Source organism: Mycetomoellerius zeteki, unplaced genomic scaffold (genome assembly GCF_001594055.1).
Source record: "Mycetomoellerius zeteki isolate Tzet28-1 unplaced genomic scaffold, Tzet1.0 scaffold73, whole genome shotgun sequence".
Lineage (NCBI taxonomy): Eukaryota > Metazoa > Arthropoda > Insecta > Hymenoptera > Formicidae > Mycetomoellerius > Mycetomoellerius zeteki.
In genome coordinates this window covers 1,832,351-1,852,316 of record NW_017257753.1, presented here as the reverse complement: position 1 = coordinate 1,852,316, position 19,966 = coordinate 1,832,351, and the positions used below count along the sequence as shown (strand labels likewise).

Here is a 19,966-nt window from a genome sequence, read left to right as displayed (position 1 = left end):
GACTCATTGTTGTTAAAATTTTCAACACACACATACAATACGTATTAACGTTTATTATTCATTGAATTGATATGTAACGATACAATACACAGTTAAGTTTGTCTCTTGTTCAAATTAAATGAGTTACACATATTATTTCTCCAAATGCATTCAGCGTGTAAATAATACGTTTATCTAAATATAGCTCCCCAAATTCAGAATACAAAGATGAATGGCGGTCACAATTGCTTATTACTGGTTATGAAACGTTCCCGCCCCTAACAACTGACGTTCGCCATCAATGGTGGCGATGCTAGGAGGACGAAATATCGAAAATAACCAGCGAAATTAATGCACATACTATGGAATGATGCAATAGCGTTTATCTTACGCGTTAACCACAAAACAAACCTGTTTTAAATATTGAGAAATAATGTGACAATCGGTTAATAATGATCTTTTTTTTATAGTAACTTAAAATATTTTTAATATGTGATTTATTTAAGCAAAAGTTATAGTTACTTTCAATGACTTTTTATTACTATACAGATATAATAAGTTGTGTGCATGTTTACAGCAGTTTGTGCATAACTATACAATGTATTTACAGTAGTCTTTAAATTACATTTAATTCTTTGGTATGATAATCAAGTGTTCTTGTGAACTGATTACGTACGAGGTGCACTATTCAAACACAGCTTATTAACGGATTTCAAGATTTTCTGTTTATCAGTCAGCGTCATTCTATCAATTCGAATTTATAAATGAACATAAATGAACATGAACAGCTTCGGCATCATTAACAGTCTTGTTTCCGTTGCACCAACATCTCGGAAGACGTGACTGCCATCCACTCATTGGTCATCGACTGGAACCACGTCAAGCCCAAGGAATATCTACCATTGAGATTGGCGTGTTGGCAATGACTAAACCACCATCCACCTCGATAGTTGGCCGCGCAGTCGGTGGTGCTGATGTCCATGTCACGATCTTTGGCGCTGAACGCCATGCCGTCCTGATAGGATAGTGCGTCGGTCGCGTTGCCCGAATAACCGGATACGTGCAATCGGTAACCGGTCTCTTCAGAATCTATTGTGAAATGCTCGTACTCAGCGCGCCAGTGCACGCCGTAGGTGTCGGTCAGATCAATTCGCAGCCTACTGCAGTTGTCGCGGGTGAGTCGATGCATCGCCTCGTTGCCGATCCAGAACTCACTAACTGGTGAACCGAAGCCAACCGAGTACTCATTCCAGGTGCGATCAAAGTCGACCGCGCCATCAATTCTACGAGCCACGACGATCCAGCCAGCGCGGCAGGAAGCCAACAAGGGTGCTCCGGGACCAGGTGCCAGTAAAGTCAAGCCGTCGCGCTCCTCGCAATTTCCCGGAAGGGAATCTATCATGAGACGGTACTGATCCTCTACTTGTTCTAGCTCGTGCGTGACGTTCTCCGCCTTGGCCAAATTTCGAGAAAGATCCAGTCGGCTGAGGGTCTCATTCAAGGCGTCCAAACTCTTCCGCTGCACATCACTCTTCTCCTGCAGCTGCGACGCGCTCACACTGATTGCCAAGCTCTTCCCTGGTCAGTGACAGCTCCGCCGCCTTTCGTGCCGCATTTATTTCCAGCCTCGCCAGTTCTCGCTTCACTTCGGAACGATTGGTATAAACGGCCTCTTCGAGCAGACGAACTGAGTCGTATAGTCGTATTACCGACTCATCCAACTCGTTCATCGACACCAGATCTCGGCTGGCATTGGATACTCTCTTCGAGAGCTCCACCTGCGCCAGCTCGAGGCTTTTTACTCGTTCCTCAAGATGCTCACGGTCTTCGTACACCACCCGCTTCTCCACCATCGCACGCTTCCGCGCTACCACGGAAATCTTCCGCTCAACGTTACGTAGTCGTTCTTCGAGGCGAGCGCGATGAGCCAGAGCACGGGAATAGCTGTGTCTTCGAGCTGACGTAACTTCGTGCGATCCGCTCACTTCGTTGCGAAAGATATCGGCTTTATTGTGATATTCCGGTTTCTGCGAATCTTGCCGTTGACCAGGAAGCGTAGGCTCGCATTTTAGGGACTTCAGCTCGATCTGCACCGTGCTTAACTGCAATAAATAAAAAAGTTCGTTTTACATTTTGTACAACAATGTAATGCTGACTACTCTCTAATATATCTCTCTATTACTGAGATCTTTAAAGATACGGTAATAAACAAGCAATATTAAGAAATGATTAGTGAAACTATTAATGATTTCTAAATCTTATGATCTCTTCGTCTTACAAAATAAATTTCTACCGATTTTCTTTAATCCATCTACTTTTTACAAGCGGTCCTTGATTACGTGGTATGCGTGACTGCACGTGTGTAATACACACGCGCTTGTGGAATGCGTGAGAGTAGGACCACAGCTGTCGACTCGTGTGGCTGCGGTCGCCAGCGTGTGTCAAATGCCGCAGACGGTAAGGACTACTGACCGAAACTTCTATTCGGGATCAAAAACGAATTTATAAACGCGCGCAAATGTATAGATCATTTCTCTTGTGTAAAGAAGAATTTTAATATTATTAGTTTTATATCATCTCATATATTATTTGAAAATATGATATACATATAATTTAAATTATTATATATATAATTAATAATAAATATATAATTAAATTATTATATACATAATTTTGTATGTTATTTACATTTTTAAAATAATTGAATTATAGCAAATACATTGTTCTCTCTCTAAATTTCTTTCTAATATATCTCTCTATTATTGAAATCTTTAAAGACAAGATAGAGTAATAAACAAGCAAGTTCAAAAAACGATTAGTGAAACTATTAATGATTTTTAAATCTTATGATCTCTTCGTCCCACACATTATCTATTATTTCTTTATCTCTGCAAACTATTTAAAACATCCAATACTTTATGCAAAGTAATTCGAACAACAAATTGTACGAGATAAATTTTAATTTATAAACTAGCATCTCTATTCAAACCAATGACCCCCACTTAGCTCGCATTCTTTACGAATCTTATATTCTTAAATTTTATTGTATTTGATTTCTCATGACGATTGAGAGTTGAAGATAGAAGCGCAAAGGGCGGTAAGTATTTAAGAGGAGGGAGGAGGGTAGGCCGGTGGACCCGAGGGGCATATGCGTGCGGCTTAAAGGAAAGGCGTTGTGCGGGCGAGGCGGGAGGAAGGGAAGAGGAGGAGGAGGAGGTTGAGAAGCAGCTGCCAAGCGGCAAAACGAGAAACAGGAATGAAGCAGCTGGCCGCCCCGTGCAAGGCGCAGGTGCACCGACCATACTCCCTCTTTCTTCTTCCTGCCGTAAATACTAAATGGTAGCGGCAGCCGTTATCTACATGGACGCCCGTTGTCCGCGCGCGAGCAGCCGCATGCCGAGCCCTTCGGCGTGTGTACGCATACCACGAAATCGATCTTGAACCATTGTGAGCGAAAAAAAATCGGCCGTGGTCATTGAGCGGCACGCGCACATCTAGGAATTCCGCCAGACCTCGTCAACGACGATATTGAAGAACATACGTAACATACAAGTTTTTATACGTAGGACACGTCATCCATTTCTAGATTTTACATACAGACATGCAAAAGAGGAGAGAATCTAACTCTAGCAACATTTAATTTTATCTTAAACATCTGGCGATTAAATTATAATATATAGTTAAAATAAAATACTCGAAAAGCTAATAAATTTATACTTTGATATAAATTTTATTTCATGAAGAACAACTGAGAAATGAAATGATTAAGTTGTTGCTCCAAAATAAAATATATTCTTTGTAATAAGTAAATCCCTCTCTCCTCTCATTCCACACCTGCTTTGGTTCAACGGCATTGCAAATTGGTACCACCTGCCTATCATCTTCTGTTTTATTTTTTCTGGTATCAGCCTTATTTCCTAACATCTGCGAGAAGAGAACAATTTACCTGACTACTGACATCCGCGCAAGAGCGGGACAGGAGGCTGGCGCGTTCCTTGGTCGCGGCGATGTCGAGCCTGATGGTACCAAGGGTGGCCTCGATCTTGGTGATCCTTCCACCAAGATCGCGTATGCTCCTGCCTACCTCGGCAACGTCACCCTTCAGCAGGGCCAGCTCGCTCCTCATCCTCGAGCGCTCGGCAAGCTCCTCGCTGGCGTTCCGGGTCCTGAGCACCTCCGCGACCTCGCTCTGCAGTTCCGTCACGGCACTGCCTAGCCATCGCACCCTCAATCGCTCGTTCTTCGCCTCGTTGCCACTTCCGCCGCGAAGAGCGTTCACTTCCTTCCTACACGTGCGAGGGGATACGATTATAATACGTTTTTGTGGTGTCCATTCATTTTGAAATGGCCATATTTTTTTTCTTTTACGCGTATCGTAAAAGTAACAGAGGAACAGAGACCGTCACTTTTAAAACGAGAGTGAAACTAGAGTAAATATATATTTATATCTTCATCTCTTACCATCAAGATAACTTTATACGTATACTTAAATCATATTATTATTATTATATCAAAACATTATTGTTTATCTAAATTCAGATCTTATTATTAAATTTTGATTATTTTTATGTAGAGATACGAAAACCGTTTTGCGGTTTTCGTAAAAAAATTGGCCCGATAGAAACCTGAGACTTCAATTAACTTCTAGGGCTTCTCGCACAGGCATAATTATGCACTTGACGAGTTCTAGTACATGTATATCGTATTACAATACACCGCATGCAAAAAGAGACAAAACAAATTGCATCTTACCTCAGTTGCTTAACTTCGTTCCTAAGGACGATGAGTTCGGTGTTCTTCTCCATCGCCTGTTTCAGACTCTCCTCCAAAGCATTGTAATCCTCCTGTCGATGATCCAACAATGCGCTCACTTGCTCCTGCAGTAGCTTGATCGTACTATTGAGATCCTCGTCCGCGCGCGTGCCGACAATCAACGTATTCGCAGTTACAATCGCTGATAACAGCAACAATAGATTCGCCATCTCCGCCGATCTCTTGAATATCTTCAGTCAAGATCTTCGAATTTCTATACTTCTCAATTCATATATATTTCCCCTCGGGGAAATATATTTTTTATTTTATAAATCCTCGCGATGTGTATTATTTTATCATTTACACATACACGGATCCTTGGATTTTTATGCTCGATATTTAACAGATCCTTTTTACTTTCGGATTTAATCTCTTCTAAATTCTCGCATCTTCAAATTCTTGAAAATTCTCACCGAGATCTCAATTTTAAATTTTTTCAGTAAGAATTCTTTACGAACATCTTACTATTTAGCACAACTAGAACGGATTTACCGTGATTTTGACGCGATTTATCCGATTTGTCTCGATAGCGAGATCGTTCAGTCAAGTCGCGAAGTCACGTGCAGAGCGAGGATTGGCGCGATGTGTTTGACCGCCTCTCGAAAGCCTACTGGCGCGACCGAAACGGTGTACGAGTTTTATATCGGCCCTTGGACAAAGATCCGCTCGGACCCGGTGTGGAGCAGGTGTTCGGCAACACCAGGCCCTCGTCAGGTATATATTGTCTCGCGCGCCGCCATCCGTATCCCCACATGCCTGTTATGCGGTCCCTACCCACTCATATTCCAAGATGAGCATAAGATCGTAATAGATACGTCGTATATGAGATCGTGATGTGATAAATGCGCGAGTACAGGGTGCTGGATAATAAGCGCGTGTGGCGAACGGGGTGAGATTTTCGGCGGAAAGTTTCGCTCTCCCGATAAAATTTAATTTGAGTTAAAACATAGACATCTTTCTAATCTCTCTCAAGATTTTGTAAAACTGAAATCTATCTAAAAAAATTGGATGGATTTCCGATTTGCTTGCGGTTTGCAGGACCGTTTGCACAAATCGCAGAAATGTATTGTATGGATGTGTTACGTTTTGAGAGGAGATGGATTTCGGTTGTGTCGCCTAATCGGAGAAAATGAGTAAGGCAAACGGCCAATTCGGTAAATCAGGTAAAATTAATAATTTATTGAAAACAATTGTCCAACCTGTTGGAATCTACCGTCTATGTTTACGGATATGGTAACGCGTTAATGGATATTCAATTGGGGTGATGGAAGTACGGCTACGTATTTATGTGTTTGGATTCGTTTGTATGACAAAATGTTGGATATAATACGGAAATTCCCACGCGCGCACAGACGCGTGTGAAAATAACGTTCTCCCTTTAAATACAACGTCATTCGTTCCCGAATAATATTTATACGATCTCACAATATTTGTTCGAAATCGATGCTAACGATGCTAATATTACCGAATATTCCATGAGTAATAATATGGCAGAAAATGGCACCGAGCTAATTATTCCTGTAAAGGCGAATAATCGATTCAACGAATACGATAGATTCGAATAGAATTAGATATAACAGAGAGCTTTTGCAATACCGTGTTTTGAATATAATAAACGCTAAAAATCACGTGCAATGCTGCAACGGATATGATTGATAACTTGTGATTTATTTGCAGGCTTTGCGAAATATACCTGGTAAATAAACTATCTGCGGAATGTTAGCAGATTGGTAACAAATTCTATCAGAAAAATTTATGACATAACTTGATAGCAGATTAATGGCACAAATCGAGCAAAGTCTGTTGAACGCAGATTCTCGATTTCTGTTATCAAGTCTGCTCCTACTATTAATCTGCTGTCAAAGTTATGTAAATATTAAGTGGAGTTCGTAAAATATTTTCATATATTTGGCTTACTTTTATCACTGATAAAAATGACTTTTTTCTTTGACAGATTAAATAATGTAACATTTTGTAGATATTAATCATCCTAAAAGATTCATACAAATAACGATTCATTTAAAAATACGAGAGACAAGAAATTTACATTAAACACAGATTTTGCTCGATTACTGCTATCATTCTGCATCAAACTATAAATAAATCTGCTTGGTTTCTGCCACCAATCTGCTGTCAAATAATAATATAAACAAATTCTATTTTATTCTTTGTAAAATTCTATTAGCATTATATATAGATTCTGCATTAAATTTATAACCTTCTGGCAGGCCTATTCTGTAACTTTTAATAACAGTTCGTTATACTGTCGTTGCGCAGCTTTTTTACCATGTAAAATACCTACGCGACGACATCCCTAACAAGTAAAATTGTCGTTAGAAAATTACAGAAAATCTACTGCTGACAAAATTTACCAGACATTTTTTGTCAGCAACAAAATCTATTCGACTTGGCTGTCTGGGTTTGTATACCAAACTTGTGAGCTTAGCGTTTACAGCATTCAAGGCGTTTATGATATTGCAAAAACTCGCCAACAATCGCGGATTGGAGTGAAGGGTGAATTGGATCAAAATTAAAAACCTGTATCATAGAAATAATATACAGATAGGAGAAAACAATAGAAAGAATTTTCAAAAGATACAAGAGTGGAAGCGGAAAGAAAATTTTCATTCTAATCCGATTCACCCTGCATTTCCGACCAGCCCCATTACAATACACATTACGTAAATAATTTACCGATTATATTTTATAAAACCGAACTCACATTAATTCACGTCGGTTTTACATTGCAAATCTAAGCAATAATGCACTTAAATTATGCTTTCGGGATGGGAGGGGGCGTAGCTACAGCTCTTATGTTCGAAAACAAAATATATAAATTTCTATACACAACAATTAGTTGAATCTCAGAACGCGTAAACAAAAAAGCAATCTTAACGGGAAAAAAAAAATTAAATTAAATTAAATAAAAATAAAAAGCGAACGCAGAAGCTCTTTCTTTTTGTTATCATATTGCTACGTCCCTGGTTGGGGCATTTCGTATGCCTAACACGTGCCAGTCGCGTGTCCCCAATAAATTCTCTAAAGAATTACGTCACTTAAACGCATCTTCAGAATCTGCTACTCTGTAACAAGTACTATATACTTAGCACATACTACGGAAGTTAATCCGATTACACAGCCAGAAAGTCAAACTTAATTTTGTGCAATGTGCGTACGTAACGCTAATTGAATTCCTCCTTAAGTCTGGGCAGATCCGTACGTGCCGGTCGGCGGTCGGTATAGTCTAGGCAGCGTCAGAATCTGCAAGCTGTTGAACGCGTATTTGCGCACACCGATATTCTTCCACGTGTTCTCCCGGCGACAACCCTCGCTAAAACAGAAAGAAGCAATGCATTATCAGGTAATTCGAAATTTACGGGACTATCCCAATTCCCAATAATATAAAAAATATTTAAAATTATTTCGCATATTACGCAAGAGTAGAAAAATAATTGTTTAAAATTTAATTATGTATAATTATTAATTCGACTCCGTTCAAATATTTTCCCTCTTTTTTTTACACTTACCTTCGCATACAATCGAGAGCCCTCATATACTCGTGTTCAGCCAGGTGATATTCCGACGACAATATATTGACTTGTTCAAGAGTGATGGACATACTAGTTCGATCTTTCGCGCTTTTGCAACTGGTGAATCTCAAACCGCGCATTCTTCGACATATCTGCGAGGACAATTGCAAGATTTCTACATTCTTATTGATTCTTTCTTGCACACACGTCTTTAAATTCACCATCATATCCGACAATGTGTGGCCCAGAATTGACCTAGCGGCAACTGAAGTGAAAAAATATATCAATTTTATAATCTATTAACAAGAAAAATATGTAAATAATACAAAAATCTAAAAGACGTTCAAAGAAAATATCTCGTAAGTTCTAAATTTTTTTAAACAATATTTCTTAGATCTTACAATAAACTTAGTTCTATACTCACAACGCGTAGATGTAGGTTCCGTCGGTAGATTCAGCTTCTTAAATCTTAAATAATATTCGTTCAATCTATCAAAGTTGTCCATATTGCTTTTCTCCTGTGGCTTTGTGGTGCCAAGGCTCTCGGCTAAGGAAGCCATTTCGTTGATACCGACGTTGAAGAACACGGGAGTTACGTTGAACGACAATGTTTGTCTTGAGGAGGGCACTAATGGCAAGAGAGAGTAAATCGCGTCTGGAACCGGGAGTATCACCGTTAGTGCGCTTCGCGAGCCTACTACGCGCGGCACAGGAAGCTGGAATACGTTAGACTTTCCTTCAACTCTGTAAGAATAACATTTCCGTTTAGATGAAAATATTTTTTTAACTCTTAAACACTTCACTATGGGAACAACACACTGGTGTATGGCATATCCAACTCAATTCGATTGCTTATAATTTATAATTTACATAAAATTAACACGCAGTTATTAAATTTCGATTTGAAGACCCCCGGTTTCGACGATTTCGTTAAGTTCGACACTTCCAAGTACATCTCAAGACATCTAATCGAAGAACAACATCAGAAACAATGAGTACGCTTTCACAGCATACTGGATAAACAAGACACCCAATAGTAACACCGGCAAGGACGACGTTGCGGAAGAGAATTTCGTAAATATTTCTGAAATGGAAACTATCCTAGACAGAAACCGACGAGAGTATTTGACAAAACGATAATGAAAAAAAAGAAAGCTACGACGATAAAAAGGAAGATTTGCAAAGGCATTTGGCTAAACTTGTACAGATTTATAGACAAGCTTCTACTTTAACGAATCGATTTTACTGTAATGCATTTTATACCATCTAATCGGATTATAATCAAAATAGACGAAAACGTTTGCTTGATTAAGCAATGGGAAAGCGTCGGAAAATATGCCATACTGAAAAGGCGTTTAAGGGTCAATCAAGACACGTAATAAATAAGACTTCTGCCTACCTCGGTTGAATGCCACATCTGGACAAAGTAAACGTGACAGTATGCGTGTCTTCGACCGCTACGGCCATGTCGCCCCACATGTCTATCTCGTCTCCATAATAGCTAAGAAGGCCTTCAAAGGAGACCAATGGTCCCAGAGTTGTAAGTATTAGCAGAAACATCGGGTCGGGCCGTTGACACCATAATTTCGCCATTATGCCGGTTACTAAGGCAGTTAGCTGAAATTTTACGGGATTATTCCCAAATGTTCTTACATATCTTTCCAAACTGAATAATATGACGATAAACTCACCGCTTGACTGAAGCAAACATCTCGTCTATACCGGACGTTGCATGCGCGTTGCGCCGTTTTTGAATCCTCTTGTACGCGAAATACAGAATGTGTCAGTCTGGCAGTTTTCAGCAGACCGTCCATAGCTTGCCGCAACTTCTTCATGCTTGGCCTGAGCTCGCTCGTCCAATCGACAATCGACGCGAAGTCTAGGCCCTCGGTAAACTTGTTTCTCTGTCCCGAATTACTTTTGATCACACGCGTCATCGAATCGACTGCTTGGCACACTTCATTGGAAGACGAGTTACGATAAGTATCGGTTATCCCTAATAATGCATTATGCTGCATGTCTTTACTACATTCTACTATGTTTTTACATGAAGAACATTGCATAAGAAGACTTCCTTACCTTCTTTTGCCTTGGAGAGCGCTGATTTCTCCAATCCTGGACCGGACTGCTGCAGCTCGTTTGACTCCTCGAGCAATTTGTTCGACTCCTCGCACTTGATACCGTTCTTTGGTTGAATGGTAACGACTTCAACGTTATGCCGATTGCTCGGCAAGCAGCCCTTCAAACTTTGCGACCTGCCCAGGCTACCTTTGTTACGCAATCGTACGGCTGGACTGCTGCATCTGCCACAGAGAAACTTCACCTTAGACACGAGGCACATGACGCTCGCCTCAATATTCAATTGAGTGAGATCCCACGGCTCCGGCTCGTCTGTAGGTTTGTAATAATTTGCGGATGGCGAATTGCACATCTTCTGAGTGTCTAAGAAACGCTTGCACGGATCGGTATCGTTCTTCAAATCTTCCTTCTCGTCGTCGTAGCCTTCTTTTCTTTCGTTGTCATGATTTCGCTGGATACTCTCGTCAGTTTCCGCTTCTGTCTGTTTAGGATAATCCTCCACATCTGGAAATATTACAAAATTCTCTTCCGCAACGTCGCCCTCGCCGGTGTTATTGTTCGGCGCCTCATTTCTCGAGTACGCTATGGAAGTGTACTCGCCATTTCTGATGCCGTTCTTCGTCCAGATATCTTGCACGCATTCGGGAGTGTCGGGCGTAACGAAATCGTCGAAATCGGGACTCTTTAAGTCGAAATTAAGTTGCTGCGTGATTCGTTTAAAGGGTGATAGGGATTGATTAATTTTAAAGTCCAGCGTCAAAGTGTCTTCCGAAGACGAGGTCGAGTTCTCCTGGACTTTCGCGACTTTGTACTCTTCTAAAAACGTTAGAGCCTCCTCTACTAAGCCGGGATCCCATAGACTAAGTAAGATCCTAGTTTTTGTAATCATATCCTCGCATATCGGCAGCATGCCACTCGTCTGCTTCTCCTTGGCAAGTTTCATCAAGGATCTCATTGCTTCTACAACATCCCGGCGTAGTTGTTTGATCGCTTGGATCGCGTCATGCGCCATTGTAATTTTGGATGTTCCTTGATACAACTGATTACTTCGCATAGGCGACTCCTTTAGTGCCTGCACCAATCTGCAGACGATAAACAATATTACTATAAACTATAATTGTATTTCACATACTTTTACAATCATTCGGATAAGAAAAGTACCTTATGAGTCCGCCGTTTTTGCTTTTATGGGAATGGGCTGTAAATGCTCCTACGCTAATAAAATCGTAAAATCCGCACTTGTTCAATGTATCGTTGTGGACCCACATTCGTTGAAGATGCAAATTCAAAGGCGCAAATTCGAGAGTACGGTCGTTCTTACGCGACGACTGCTTGAAATAACTCCCTGAAATTCAAATCACCAAACATTAGAACATTAAATTTTTAGAGACGAGCTAAAGTTCAATTTTTTCTTTCACGGACATATTGAACTATTTATTACGAAATAAACATGGATTCACCTTTGTAGGCGGCTAAATTTTCTTTGGCTTGGGAATACAAATGTAACAAGTGAAGATGGCGATCGAGCAATTCGATTTGCTTCGTATGCCATGGCTCTCTTAACTCTCCCATTCCAGCTACCTCTTGTAATAATTCCTTTTCTTCTTGTATCCAAATGGCTCTGCAATTTATCGCTATGTTATTTCATTATAGTTTCACGATTTTACCATTTATAACATAATATCAGATGAAACATGCTCACAATAAATGTTGTGGAAATTGGAAACAGAGTTTACTCTCTGCCATAATCTCATGTACGCATATATCACCCCCTAATCCAGAGTGGAATCTACGGTAACCAGATTAGATGAGGACTATAAAATCAACATCAATTTGTTAGTGTAGAAATTTACCTATAAGTCTGTACAAATGGATTCGCAAAGAGAAGTTTTAATTGGCCTTGATGTGGGAACTTAATTTTTGTCCCTAATCTTGGAGGTAACGATTGTGAGCGTCTATGCGAAGGTAGCTAAAAAAATGTTACATATTGATAAGAATTAAATGCTACAAACAAAATAATGACAATTCTGTTTAGAAATACTGAACAAATTAACTTATTACTTGTTGGTTATTACTGTTGTATACTGCATTTCGCGATGGTGTACTCTCTGTGCTATTCCCTTTATCCTCGGCTTCCAGATTCCACACGTTAATTGTTAAAAATCCAACTGTCGTTGTTTTGGCTGATTTTAATGGTATCCTTAATCTAAAAAAAAAATCAAACAAGATAAAAACAGTTGAAACAATACAATTAATTAAATAATTTTGATGCATACAGTTAATCAAAGAAAGTTATAATACATTTTCTTAAATACATGAAATTTTAATTTTAAAAAACGTGTAATTAAATTTAAAATTTTTTAATTTTATATTTCAATGTAGGATTTTCGAATTTATTAAATATCGATATTTAAATTTAGAATTACCTAGGAGTGTCTTGCACTGTACTGAATGTCACTATCGCACTTCCTATTGGAGTTGCGGTCTGACTGACTCTTTCTCTGACGTCGTATGCGGTTATCCTAATTTTCGTTTCAGTGGTTAATCCGTCGCTAGCTCGGAAGCTTACCGTAGTTAAGAAATTCGGATTACTACTTCGCTGAAACAGGTCACGAAGAAACTCTTACAGAATTACAACTTGGAGGAGAAATAGTTTTCGAGAATTTTTCATAGTTACCTCTACAACTTCCGTTCGTGCATACTTAATCCAAGTTTTGGAAGATTTAGACTGTACATCTATCTCTAAAACGGGAGTGGGTGGTCGGCCGTGTCCATCGCACAACAGATTGTCGCAGGCTAACGATATCTCGCACATTGGTACTTCCGCCGGATCTGAGAAAAAAAAAAAACAAATTTAGTACGAATCCATTCACGAGACCAATGACGTACGTCAAGTTTTACTTATGCTTCATGCATTAAGCTGTGAATAGCGATCCATACAGAATTTTATTACTATGTATATCTGTAGTTATAATGAAATACTTTACTAGCTTTAAACAAATAGCAAAGTTGTATTCTGTGAAAAACATTGCAATATTTTATTAATAAAAATTCAACAAAAATATCTCCCAAATCCTGCATTAATTAACTTCACGAATTTAATATTAAAGTTGTCAGTAAATTTTAAATTTAATTTTTTTGTCAAATTTTGTTAGATATTAATCTAAGATTAAAGAGCTTACAATAATCAACGTGCTAAAGAACGTGTGAAAAAAATTGTGAATGAAATCGTGCGTTCTCCAGACAAGGGAAAACTTTCAATTTTGAAACCATTAAAGCATTCACACCTGTGAAGGTCCCACGCTGCAGCCGCAACATCTGTATGTCGGTGTCGTGCTTGTGCCCGCTGAAGGCCTCGATGCGCTGTCGCAACGACAACAACTGGCTCCGCATGCACTCGTAGCTGGCCAGCTGTAGCGCCTGCAACCAACTGTCTCGTTCCTCGGCCGTGTTCGCGCCTAACTGTTGAAACAAGCCTCCGTCGAAAACTGCAACATTTTTCCCTTTCTGTGCTTTTTAACGTCGCCTTGCATGCTACGTGAGAGCGAAACAAGCATGCAGATGACGACGAGTACGTCATCAATGCATCGTTACAGTTATGCATCAAGGAAGAAAGAGAAGAAAGGGGAGAAAAATACAGAAACTACGAATGATGATACTTGCCTATGCTGAATCCGTAAGGAACCTGGTTGCTGGACGGATCCACACGAACCGTACACTGCTCCAGTATGATAACTCCTAGCGGCTCCGACCACTGTTCCCGCGATTTGAAATAGAACAGAAGGTTGCCTCGCAGTCTGCACCATCGTTCGAGACTTACTGTACAAGAGAAGCAGAGTAGCAGCGGCTTAAGCGCGATCGTTCATATGTTGGGATATTTTCATTAGAGAGGGGGTTTCTGTGAGCGATAACAAGCGGCAGAAGAGACAGAGGAAGAGGAGGACAATATCTTTCGCATCCGATTAGTTCATTGCGGACATTCTAGCGATTAATAATAATCAGGTTTTTCGAAAGAGCTGATCAGTCGCATCGGAACAGTCATTAATAATAATAATAATGTGTAAATAAGGCTCTCCAATTAAAGATCTGTTAAAGATTTATTAACAATAGGACTTCAATTTACTGCCCTTGTGAATACTGATTAATGTTAATAAGAAACACACTCAAGTGTCCTCCTCCGATTTTAATAAGCAGTAGATATATTAAAATATTAACAAAAATAAGAGCCACGTATTTTTTATAAGTATTGTCTCGTACGTTAAGAAAGCGGAACTCTCTCTTGAAAAGAATTTGTTTTTTTCTGAGTGAAAATCACCTAAACGGTCAAAGATTCAAAAAAGTTTTAAATAAAAGTTAATCGATTTCAAGAGTACTTTATAATAATGATTTAAAAAATTATAGTAATAAAACAATTATAAGTGATATAAAAAAATGTTTTATTTATAAAAAAATTAAAATTAAAAAAATTGTTTATCCTCTTAACACACGCATTCATAAAAAATAAAGAATAAAATAAGAAAGCACTTATAAAAAAATATGTATCTTATTTTTATCTATATTTTGACACATTAAAGCTTATAAAAATTGAAAGGGAACACTTCTCGATGTTCTCAGATAATATTCTTCTGCAAGGTTATTTTTCTTTCTTATAGGTTGCATAGAATATTATGTCCCCTTCCGAGAATACACGAGTTTTCTCATGAGACCGATTACCCTTATCATTCCATCATATTACGTCGCTGTGTCCTTAATCTCTCCTATTTTCATCCTCTTCATTAAAATCAATGCGATTGATGCGCTCTTGAACTACAGGTATTCACAAATACAAGCACCCAAAACAAGATTCTTACATGCTATGTAAAGATATAAATATAAAATGTATGCGAGTATTTAAAACATGTTTTCTACTTATCGTCTTTAAATTTAAAGCGCTGCGTGTCTCGTGAACTTGCGGATTAAAACTTCTATGTTACTTTTTCTCATTTTTCCAGAATTTCTATCGGAAAATGCACTCACATGCGAAGCATTTCATTTCACATGCAATTCTCGATTTACCACCGAAAGCGTAATTTATCAAGCTTTCGCACTTGATTAACTTTTTTAACAAAAAACAATCCCACAATCTACATAATACTAAGATATTAATTGCTGATAACAATTTAAATAATGTAAATCAAAAGTGAGATAAATTACAAAATATCAAACTACGAGAATTTGTTAATATTAAGAATTTTCACTTTTATTCTAATAAATAGAGAATCAAGCGTTCAGTAATAAACTTACTGCATGCAAACATTACATGCATAAGTAAAAAAATCAAATTAGTAATTTTAAGTATAAAAATTAGATCCAGCAATGTTAAATACGAAAGAATAGAAATGTTAAATTTTCGAGCTGAAATATTTTGTTTATTCGTTAGAGATTATCAAATTTTCCTTATTCAATCTTTGTTTCAATATGTAATAAATAAATTGCGAGATTGATCTCACTGAAGCGTGCGTCGAACTCTTGCAAGTGTTTTTAAGTGTCGAAGGAAATGCGTCCACACACACACGTTAATTAAGATTAGTCGGGTCGTCAAAGAGCGTGTTAATCGCGTTAAAAATTGTGATGTAGGAGCGTGAGATGGATTCCAATAAGTATGTATCATATTACAGCAAAATGCACTCGGGCAAATGTACCTTTGCTCAAGCCGGCAGTAACGCAATTGAGATCTCGTAGACTTTTATGCGACCTTCCTTTCTGATTTTTGTTCTCGGATTTTTTACCTGTACCTGAAAATTGCACGAGATTGCTGATAGCCGCCACAACGACATCTTAATAAAGTAAAAGGGCAAGGAGAAAGAGCAGCGAGTGAATTAATTTAATTGTTGCGATTATATATCAGGTCGTATCGATTTATAACAAATCGCGTGGGAATGAAATGCGAGTCTCTGCGGATCTCTTTGTTATCAGTTTATTAATATCTCGTTAATGAATGATTATTTTTATCGTCGGTAATTTATGGATAGAAGGAATAGATCTTATTTTTAAATAACTCATTTGATTCTATTTTTTGACGGATTTTTATTCTGCTATTAGAACATTTCTGGCTCGTAATATTGAAACATCATTTTAATTACCTACTTTTTACTCAGATACCTTAAGTATGTAATTAATTTAGAGATATAAACTCTAAATAATTTAGGATAAACTCTAAATAATATAGGATAAGGTGATAATTTCAAACATGATATAATTCTAAACAAAATTAAAGGTTTATTCTTTATCGAAAAATTCTTTGAATTACACCGTGCAATAAATTGAAATAAAAGATACTATATTTGTTTTTTTTTTTACTTTAACTTATTGAACTGGAGTTACTGCAGTGTACACCGTTCAGAGAGTTCACCGATAAAAAACAGGCCTAAGATTTTAATCCAATATTTGAGGTTCAATTTCGGTGCTCTTTTTTAATTTTGGTTGCTCTAATACCCTCTATATAATGAGATCAGAATCACCAAACTTGAACCTCAAAAATCTTCAACCGTTACTTTCTTTCGTATTGTACCATGTTCGAAATTGTACTATTTCACCTTATAGTTTTAAATTAATCGAATAGACTTCGCTCTATTCTTGATATCTTCGCGAAGTTTCTAATGCTGACGTCATTCAACGTCACGACAAAACAAATAGTCTGCTTCGTGCAAAGCCATGCCGTAATACGAAAGAACAGAGAAACAGGCTAAATTATCAGTCTCTCCTCTGATGTTATGGGGCATCGAATAAGTCAAATGGAACAATTCATGGGAGCCGATAAAATCTCTTTCGTGCAACATATTCTATCATAACGTAATATGTAATAAATCACTAAGAGTATATGAGTCTAAATATCAAACAATTCCAATCAATAAATATAAAAAGACTTCGAACGACATTTTAATGAATCTCTTTTATTACTAAAACAAAGCTAGAACCAAATGCAGCTATTTTTTGTAAGGCTAATATTATATTTGTCCGTCTTTACGATAAATTTTTCAAGCGTGTTCATTGACTGTGGAACAGAAAAGTTCTGAAGTCTCTCTATCCTAGAGTCAATCAACAGACTTGAAAATTTTATCATACCATAAAAACGGACAAATGTAATATTAGCCTAACACGTTCGACAATCTGAATTGAAAGATCTTCTATAAAGGTCTCTACGTCAAACGTCAAACGAAGAATTTTTAGAAGTTTATTATCAAGCCTTGAACAACATGAATAAAGAATAATCATGCATCGGTAATCATTCGCCAAGATAAATTCCATCGCTATAATTGATCTTATAATTTGAAGAGGTATTTATTGCGTTTGTGGACGTTCCAAGAACTCACTTTCCGTCCTGCGAAAGAAGCCTTCTTGTCGTTCTCTTACATACAGGATACCCTCTTTCTCAAATTTTTGCGAAGGCTGCGTAGCCAGAGTTAATAGCTCCTGCTTATTGAATCTCATCTTGCGCAGGCAATCAAGCCGACATATTTACAGTATTCGCTGCTTACTTGTCTCTTATATACTGGAAGTTGAAAAAGTCTTTAAAAACCATCATGCATCCTTAAAATTTCGTGCAATGCAACTATTATTACAATCTTGTCAAGATTATTTTGAGAGCTAACATTTGTTTTCTTTATCAATTCTGTATTAATTCAATTTTAATTTTGGATTTAATTTACAAATATGTAAGTACACAAGAATTGATGTCTTATATTTGGTACATATTTTATATTGCTCATTCATGGCTATTAATAGTATACTGAGAAAAATGTCTTAGTTGTGCTAAGAAGACACAAACAAAATTCTGAATCATACTAATCAGAATTATAGTTATTTATCATAATTAAATTTCTGATTATCTCGATTAGAATGCTTGATAAAAAATGTCTGAGTACACTGTTAAACGTCATAATGTCAAATTATACCCAATTTTAGTTATTCCTAATCATTTCTATGAGTCGCCACTGCGCTTATCAATATGTCGTTAATTTAACTAAAACAGTGGAGTTAAACAATTTAATTCAAGAAAATTTATTAAATTTGACTCAAATTTAATTTGTTATTTAAATGTATATGTTAATATGGACTTCGAAACTACAGAAATAGATAGATTTACATTTTGATATACATATAAGTAAAAAATAACAAAATGTTATTTAACTCAAGAGATTGGGTTGCCATTATTTCTTTGATATCTAACAGTAAACCTTTATCGAATCTACCAGAATTCCAATTAATACAATCAGGCTTCTCGATATAAGAAATATAACTATCAAAGTATAAACTTCAACATTTCAGAATATATCTTTGGTTTGATCGTACAATGAGAACTTTAACTCTATAAAACACTGTTCTTATATTATATGAATATTAAATAATATTCAAGTAACATTCTAGGAACATATAGGAATGAGCACTCCTAATTTCAATTAAGTTAATCAATAAGATATATCTTTACTTTTGAATCTTTGGTACACACGATTGGGTCATTCGTGTCTTGTACATTTTGATTTCTTTTTTTTAAAATACTAGAAACACCTAACAGTCCTCTTTCTTTTTTTTAAATACACAACTTTATAAATACTTTTCAATGTTAAAATAAGTTATACGTAAGAATTACTTAATAATTTTGGTATACTTATAAAAGTGATGAAAATTAATAGGGGGACACAAATGACTTATAATGTAAAGAACCAAAAACCATCGTGCGTAGGTACTAAGGATTAACCGAGAGACAATTCACTAATCGAGTCACAAGTCCATTTGTGGAAAAACAAAGGCTTATAGATAGAGAGGAGGGAGAGACGTACCATTTTTACAGATGGATCACTGCTCGAGGTACCTCTCGCTGCCATCGGCATCGCGGCACGCTCTAAAAGATGAAAACACGACTGGAAAACTGTAATCGGCAGCGCGGTATCGAAAAATTTCTATATTCGCTCACTCACACCGACGCTAGAATGCTGAAGAATTCAATAGCAACGGGAATCCAGGGTATCCAGGCTCGCCCGTTCTCGCGAGGAAACTCGCAGTCGCGCATCGGGGAATCCCTGTCAAAAACCAGCCGTGTCCCGCACCGCAGCCGTTCCCCGCGGGCAGCTCATTCCCGTCGCGTTATCGGTGCAAATCAATCTCAAGCCGACGGGACGCACGTGCGACATGGAGAACGAATCGGTCGGGATCGTACGGACGTCCGATTCGCGCGGCAGCGTTAACGCATCGTGGGCGAGACGTTAAGGCAAACATAGCGGTCGGCGACGTGACGAAGTAACGGGCATCGTGGCGACACTGACAGCAACTAAGAGACAATCAGAGCAAATCAGAGACGACGAGAACCATGCACCGGAGTTCACCGGAGTTCATCAGAGTGCGACGTGCGAGTTGGTGCGAGTGCGACCTGTGCAACTGGGTGGTCTCGTTTCCTTTCCTTCGCTCAACTTTGCTGCTTTTCGAAAAATTCAGACACGATGGCGCCATCTGCTAGCCGTCATGAGTCCTTGATCGATAAGTCGAATATCGATAGTTGATAATTGGTCTGTTCGACCTACACTTTTTAC

At 38.0% G+C, this 19,966-nt stretch overlaps 2 protein-coding genes across 4 annotated transcripts; both read right to left on the bottom strand.

Moving 5' to 3' along the window:
* Nucleotides 1-518: 518 nt before the first annotated feature.
* LOC108729403 (protein scabrous) lies at nt 519-5,040 on the bottom strand. Its single transcript, XM_018458512.1, is given in 4 exon segments — nt 519-1,541; nt 1,543-2,081; nt 3,926-4,265; nt 4,732-5,040. Coding segments are annotated over 4 exon segments (1,872 nt in total). The 5' UTR covers nt 4,962-5,040; the 3' UTR covers nt 519-778.
* A 1,985-nt stretch (nt 5,041-7,025) lies between these two features.
* LOC108729402 (type I inositol 3,4-bisphosphate 4-phosphatase) lies at nt 7,026-19,917 on the bottom strand. Of its 3 annotated transcripts, none has more exons than XM_018458509.1 (19): nt 19,358-19,917; nt 19,220-19,281; nt 17,753-17,931; nt 16,082-16,174; nt 14,064-14,219; nt 13,688-13,888; nt 13,078-13,232; nt 12,827-12,999; nt 12,462-12,606; nt 12,254-12,369; nt 12,103-12,189; nt 11,861-12,021; nt 11,562-11,745; nt 10,401-11,482; nt 10,013-10,317; nt 9,721-9,938; nt 8,746-9,065; nt 8,319-8,586; nt 7,026-8,122 (listed from the first exon to the last, which is right to left on the bottom strand). In XM_018458509.1, the coding sequence occupies exons 3-19, from the start codon at nt 17,868-17,870 to the stop codon at nt 7,990-7,992; spliced, it is 3,915 nt and encodes a 1,304-aa protein (XP_018314011.1). In that variant the 5' UTR covers nt 17,871-17,931; nt 19,220-19,281; nt 19,358-19,917; the 3' UTR covers nt 7,026-7,989. The 3 variants fall into 3 exon arrangements, with proteins under 3 accessions (XP_018314011.1, XP_018314012.1, XP_018314013.1); XM_018458510.1 differs by having other exon boundaries at nt 10,013-10,278; XM_018458511.1 differs by lacking the exon at nt 16,082-16,174.
* Nucleotides 19,918-19,966: the final 49 nt, after the last annotated feature.